We start from the raw sequence: 7,060 nt of genomic DNA, 5'->3' as shown, positions 1-7,060 counted from the left end.
GCTCCACACTCGCTGCCTGGGGCGCCTGTCTGTCCCAGCCTCACGGGGATGCCCTGGCCATGCAGTTCCTGCTGTCCCCTGGGGCTCTGTGATCCCAGGCTGCCCTTCAGGGAGGGCTGGGGGTGGATCTGGTTAGCCAGCTGCTGCTCTAGGTATGGGGCTCTGAAAGCAAAGGGGGAAAAAGATTAAAAATGAAAAAAAAAAGTCATACAAGAAAGCACATCACTGGTCTGTCCCTGTCCCTCCTTGCCCCCCCAGCTGGGTGCATTGGTGCTGCAGGAGCTGCCCCAGCTGCACCCATGTGCCTCCCCCCTCCCCAGCCTTGGGTGCTGCTTTGTGCCAAGCCCCTGGCCTTGCTGGCACTGCGTGTGGCTGGTGGGGAGGGGGACAGGGGAGAGCTGTGCCCGCTGCTCTCCATCCCCCTTCAGCAAGGCCAAATGCCTCCTCCCCTCGCTGTGTAAATTTTGTACAGTTCCAGAAAGTGAGAGTCTTGTTTCCTGGGGGAAAAAAAAAAGGAAAAAAATAAAACCCAACAATAATAATAATTAAAAAATCTCAAAGAATAAAACCTTATTTATTGCCATGTCTAGGGGAGAAGTGTTCCCCTCCCCTAAATGCCCCCGAATTCGGGCCCAGGGCGTTGCTTTTGTACGCTGCCTCCGGTGCGTTGGCATGAGATGTGTACAGTCATCCCTTCTGCTGCGAGGGAAAGCAATGGCAAATAAACTCGGGATGCTCTTTAGCAGCTGCTGTCTTTGGGATTTTTTTCCTCAGTGGGAGGGCAGCGCCCACCATTGGCATTGCCTGCTCTGGCACCGCCGGCTCTTTGGGGTTGGGATCCTGGGGGAGTCTTGTCCTGGAAGCTGGCACCCCTGGATGGGACAAGTGGCACTGGTCATTGTGCCCTAGCTTTTTGTGGGCACAGAGTGGTGCACCTCAAGGTGCCACAGGTCTCCTGCCACCACACAGCAGTGACGGTGCCCAGTGCCAATGCCAGGCTCAGCGGGCACAGGTGAGATGGAAGAGCCATGCTGGGCAGGATGGGGGGTCCAAGCCCCTCCGTGGGCACCGGTGTGTTGGCTTTCTATATTTTAATCATTTTAACATTTAATGCTTCTCAATTAAAGTGATTTCCTGGAGTAGATGCCAAGCTTAGGGCGAATGCACATTAACCACTTTCTGTATCGGTAGTTAAAGGCACCAAGGGATTTAAACAGCAATCCGCAAGGCTGCTGGGGAAAGGTTTGGCTGAATAAAGCAGATTATAAACAATAATATATGTCTTTCTCTCCTCCCCCTCACCCTGCTTTCTTTTTTTTTTTTTGGAAAGGCTCCAACCTCACAAACAGACCTAAAGTGCTATAAACATCTCCAGGGCTGAGCGCTTGGCCCCCAAATGTGCTCTCTGAAAGCACCAGCACCACGGCTGCTGCTTTTCATCCCAGCTTTGAGAGAGATTTTTTTATTACCCAGCATGTCCATCAAGCCAGGCAGTGGCTGTGCATTATGGCACTGCACAGGGGTGGCCTCACTTGTCCCCAACCTTGATGTCACCACATCTCCATCACAAAGCCAGTGTGACTCCAGCATTGGGGTTGGCACCTTTGCCTCATGCACATCCGCATACAGAAGTGACAGACTGTGATGAGCCCAGGCACTGCCAGCCTGGGGGTGCCCTGGGCAGGGGAAAGGGGGCAGAGCCACCTTAGGCCTTGCTTTATATAAAGTGAATGGAAAATAGCTTGCCCAAGCCATTTTGTCCCCACCATGGAGCTTGGCCTGTGCCATGTGTAGCGCAGTGGCTGCTGGTGGCGTTGGAGCCTGCACAGCAAACTTGGTCAGTGTTGGCAAGCACTGGTAGGACTGACAAAACCCACATGTGCCTCCTGCCCAGCCAGTCCTGAGCAGAGGGAATGTTCCTATTTACTTTCCTGAGGCTGGATGTGCTGCAGAAAGGACTTCATGGCAAGTAGCTTCCTGTCACAGTGATGGAGATTTCCTACACTCCCCCCAGGCTGTAAATCTCCTTGTCAGGGAAAAGCAAGCACATGGCAATGTCCCCCAGGGAAACCACAGTCTCCTCTTGCCATACACCCAACACAACACAGCAGCCTCCCTCCCAGTTACCCCAAAGCACAAATCCATCCCTGGCAGCTCCCGTGACCCACTGGCAGGGCTCAGTTGGGAGCCTGGTGAGGAAGCATTGAGCCCCACCATCATCCCACCTCACTCCAGTACCCAGCCATCACCACAAGGCATGTTTTCCCCGTTTTTGGGGTATTTGGCCAGCTGAGACAACAACAAAATGTCTGAGACAGGCCCACAGGAGTGACAGGGTGGGTGCATGTTTATGTCTGTGCCCAGCTCTTACCAAGCCCCAGCCCTGAATGAGCACTGGCATGTGGCAGGAGGATCTGGAACTGCTGATGGAGGTGGGGTTTAAAGCCATTTAATACAGCAAAGTGGCCGTGTGATAAAAGTCCTGTCAGCTGCTGGTTAGCAACACCTATTAGGTGAGAATCAGAGGGACAGGCAGACACCTGTGTGACCCTGCTGTCTTTGCAGCCCTCCTTCCCCAGGACAAGAGTGTGAGCAGAGCTTTCCAAGGGTTATGGCAGCACTGTCTCCCATCCTTATTGCTTCCAAGGAATCAAGTCACTCCCTGCAAAAAAAAACCAAGCCCAAACACACAGAGGCTCCATCCCAACACTGTGCTTTTATTTATTTTGTTTGGACCCAGGGAAAAAAACCAAACTAGGACAACCAAAATTCAACCTGAACAGGAGAGATGAACATCTCAGCTGGCTCAGCAGCCCTGCTCTCCCCACCGAGGAGCTGACCAGTCAGCCCAGGCTGCTCTGGTGAGACAGCCAACGCAGTACTCGTCTTTGATACATTAAGATAATTCTTGGGGCCTTCTCCAGGTCCTCTCCCCCCTCCCTCCCCCCTCAAATACTGATAAATGTCAGAGCATGCACAACTCTGATCCCATCCTGCCCAGGATATGCGCTTGGGCCTCGCGCCGGAGAGCCCACCCAGACCCTGAGCTCTCAAAGATCCCCTTGAAGCCCCGAGGTGTTTGGGGAGGGCAGTGGGGAGGCAGGGGAGGAGCAGGGGTGTCATTGTGGAGTGTCTCTGCCCCCGTGGGGTCAGGGCTGGCTGGTGAGGTGCTGCTGCAGAGCCGCAGTGATGGCTTTGGAGTCCGTCACCTCCTGCGGCAGACAGCCCTCCTGGTCCCGCAGCCCGGGGTCCGCGCCCGACTGCAGCAACAGCTCCACGATGTCCAAAAACTCACAGGTGGCAGCTGCAGGGAGAAAGGGAAGGGTTAGCCTGGGGATCCCGACCTGAGGAGGTGGTGATGGGCCTTTCTGGAGCGGTGGCTGTAGCTGGAGGCAGGAAACGCCGTCTCAGCACCTGGCAGATGGTTTCTCGGGGCAGTGTTCAGTACGCAGTGTATTGCTCTGGATTTAATAGTGCAAAGGAAGGAGAAAAGACAGAGCGAGAGCAATGCAAAGCCAGAAGCCCTGAGGGGTGTGACTGGTGTAACCAGCACCCCAGATCCTGCAGCCACGGAGCCATCGGGAGCCCAGGGGGCTACTGAGCATCACCTGTGACACCGAGGGAGACTGGGCACAGTTTGGTTAAGGATCCTTGGCATCCAGGATTGGAAACTGATCCTAGGAAGGATCCCAGAGTGCTACTGCAGCACTGCAGAGAGCCCCAAAGTGCCACCTGGGAAAGCATTCCCTGCCTGCTTTTGTACCCAGAATTGATAATGCACTTTCTCCATTTATCTATAACATACTTGGAAGTCCCTGACCCTCACTTGCCTCCTGAACCTCGCAGGGCTCCACAGACAGCCTGTCCCAGGCAGGACACCACCAGTACTGCCTCACTCCTGGCTTTCATCCACCATTTCTCCTTGCAGAAAATCCAGATGGATTTTAGCTGCTGGCCACCCCTTCCCTAAGCACAAATTCCAGAGAACTGTTTCTGTGCCCTCGGACAGCTGGTAACAGCACACGTTATTCCTACCTCACACTTCCACTAGCAACTATTTGTTCACCCCTGATTTTCTCTGCCAAAATAGAATCCACTTTGACTTGAGCTCTTCTTTGTCCCTAGGATGTAACAGTCTTACCTAAGGATGCTAAAACAAAAGAACCAGGAATCGCAGGAAAACTTGTAACACTGAAGAACTGGACTTGGTTGATACCAGCAGAAGTCCCAGACCCTGGATTTTCCCTTAAGCCCATGTAATGCAGAGCCTAGTGAAGCCCAAATCTGCCTTAGGAGGCCATGGAGCCAGCAGCTTCCTCTCACATTGGTATTTTGGGTGCTTTTATAATGCAACCAACTGACTTTTTGTAATTAGAGTGTCCTTTGCATTGCTCTGCAGTCTTCTACTGATCCAAATGGACAAGCAGCAATGTCTCATTAGAACAAATTTGACATGTGATTGGAGCTTATAGTGAAAAGACAAAAAAAGGGTGGAGAAGGGGCTGGTGAGGAAGCAGGTGGGGTGTGGGTGAGGCTGAGCTGAAGGGCTGGGCAGCACATCCCTTTGCAGAAATCAGGTTTCCAGGCGTGCCAGGGAAGCTGTGGTGGCAGAAGGGGAGCTGTAAAGGTGCCTTCCTTGTCTGGTGCCACCAGTGGGCACAGTTGGTGTCCTTGAGGGGGCTGGGGACATCCCCAGGGACGAGCACAGCCGCTGGATTTATCGCACCCTGGGCCCCTCGATTTGTCAAGGGCCGGAGCGGCAGCCCTGACACTGGCACGGGTGAAGATGAATTTCCACCCAGCGCAGTTCGCCTCCTGACTCCATTAATCCTCAGGGTTCAGATGATGAATTTTTTTCCTTTTTTTTTTTTTTTTTTTTTTATTATTTATTTTCCCTCTAGCATCCCCTCCCACTGCCCTGCCACAGCACAGACAGAGCCGAAGAGATGGTGCTTTGCAGGGAAGCCAGAGTGCCCATGAGGATACAGAGCCTGCCCACTCCGTGGCCACGTGGCCACCACTGCTCAGAGAAGCCTTGATTTCCTCTGGGAGAGGCAGCAGCAATGATTTTAGTACTCCCAGTGGGCGGATGGATGGATGGATGGAGAGGAGCTGGAGACTAACAGGCCGTTTAGCAGGGAGACTGTGCTCACAGCCACCAGCACAGCCCTGACTGTGCTCCAGCCTGGAGCAGTGGGTTTGGCTGTGGGTGCCACCAGGAGCCTTTGGGCCATGCTGCTGGTTGGTTGGCCTCCACTTAACCCCCGATTAAAGTCGGGGTCGGAGCCATCGGAAGGAGGCAGGATTTATAACCCACAGCAGGATGCTGCTTGACACCAGCTGTAATCAGGAGAGCTGTCACCACAAGGACAGCTGTCAGGCCACGCTGGCTCATAAAAAGGGATGCAGACACCCTAAAAGCAGTGCCTCCTGCCTTGCTGGCCTTGCTGATGGGATTTAACCCTTCCCTGAAAGGCCTCCCAACAAAAGGGGGGTTGTAAAGGCACTGCCCTGCTCAGTTTCCATATGAGCTCTCATGCTGCTCCACTGCCTTAACAGTTTGGTTGCAAAGTGCTGACCAAAATGGTATCAGGAGATTCAATGAGATCCAGTTACAGGCCAGCAGCCACTTGAATCAAACCCAGTCACTCATTTAACAAGCTGTTTCCCAGATCTGGGTGATTTATGAGCAGATCAGTAAGGGAATGAGGACAACCTGGATGCAGCAATTGCCACCAGGAGCAGCTGGACACCCACGGGCACACTGACCCTGCCTGCCAGCAACCCAGAGAGGCTTCCCAAAGATGACATACAGGCAGGGGAGGTGGGATAACACTCAAGGAGAAGCAAAAATTTTAACACTTAAAACACTTGGGAAGAAAACCCTGGTTAACTGTTATTGTTAAAACATCTGAGCTGGCAGGATAGACCAGAGAAACTGTTTCTGAAATAATGTTCATTAAATCAGTTATGTTTGTTTGCTTGTGTTAAAGAACCAGCCAGAGGGATCCACTTTCATAGAATTTACCCTCAGGTGAGGATCCCCCCTTTCCTTCCACACACTGGACATGCTTGAAGCACATGCTCTAGGATAACTTAAGTATGTGCTTTGCTTTTGCATGACCTACTATAATCCACCGTGCACCCCATAACAGCCAGATGGATTTGGGAGCAGGGAACCATCTTCCAGGGAGAGAGAAAACCCAAAATATGGAATGAACTGGGCAGAGAAAGAGGCAACGTGGCATTTGAAGTGCTGTCAACCTGCAGACAATGCTGTGCTAAGCAACAGACTCACTACTCCAGTCACAGTGACAGGAATTTGAAAAATAGAGTATCCTACAGGAAAGAACACACTGGGAGAAATCCCACTAGTCTCAGTTCAGGGGCCAGTTTAGCTCCAGATCCAAATGCTGTGCTTTGGACTGATGCTCTGCAAAGCAATTTTGCCATCCTGCTAATGTCCTTGTGGAGAGATCAGGAAGAGAGAGAAAGACACAAACACTTCAGAATGACAAGTATGTTCTTAATTACAGCGACAGGCATCAAGAGAGAGAGCACAAAATAGTAACTGGCTGTGTCCTAATTTTGGGAAAAAATTATGATCCAGATTAAATCGATACTTTTTTTCCTATTCCTCACACATCACTGCATGTGTCACTTCAGTCTCTACTTTTCTCATCCTTCAGTTTCTACTTTTCTCATCTGGAGACAGAACAATCTTTCAATTAAAGGTTGCTACAAAATCATGTACCTAATTAGCCTCTAATTGTAGGAGGGACACAAACTGTGACTTCCCCCTGCTGATTAAGGTAGTAAAGAACAGGTGTGTGACCAGGGCATGTGGACTGCATGTGTCACTTCAGTCTCTACTTTTCTCATCCTTCAGTTTCTACTTTTCTCATCTGGAGACAGAACAATCTTTCAATTAAAGGTTGCTACAAAATCATGTACCTAATTAGCCTCTAATTGTAGGAGGGACACAAACTGTGACTTCCCCCTGCTGATTAAGGTAGTAAAGAACAGGTGTGTGACCAGGGCATGTGGAGGCCCACTTTGC

The 7,060-nt window shown here is 51.6% G+C and overlaps 1 protein-coding gene across 1 annotated transcript in view; it reads right to left on the bottom strand.

Moving 5' to 3' along the window:
• Window positions 1–3,149: 3,149 nt before the first annotated feature.
• The window catches only part of ACBD6 (acyl-CoA binding domain containing 6), a gene marked incomplete at its 5' end in the record, with an annotated part of 77,407 nt that continues 73,496 nt past the window's right edge, over window positions 3,150–7,060 (bottom strand). The window contains one exon of the mRNA XM_009074819.1: window positions 3,150–3,304. Coding sequence (XP_009073067.1) covers window positions 3,150–3,304 — 155 coding nt within the window. The remainder of the gene's footprint in view (window positions 3,305–7,060) is intronic.

The sequence above is a fragment of the Acanthisitta chloris genome, unplaced genomic scaffold, assembly GCF_000695815.1.
Source record: "Acanthisitta chloris isolate BGI_N310 unplaced genomic scaffold, ASM69581v1 scaffold35070, whole genome shotgun sequence".
Taxonomy (NCBI): Eukaryota; Metazoa; Chordata; class Aves; order Passeriformes; family Acanthisittidae; genus Acanthisitta; species Acanthisitta chloris.
This window is presented reverse-complemented; position numbering and strand designations above follow the sequence as displayed.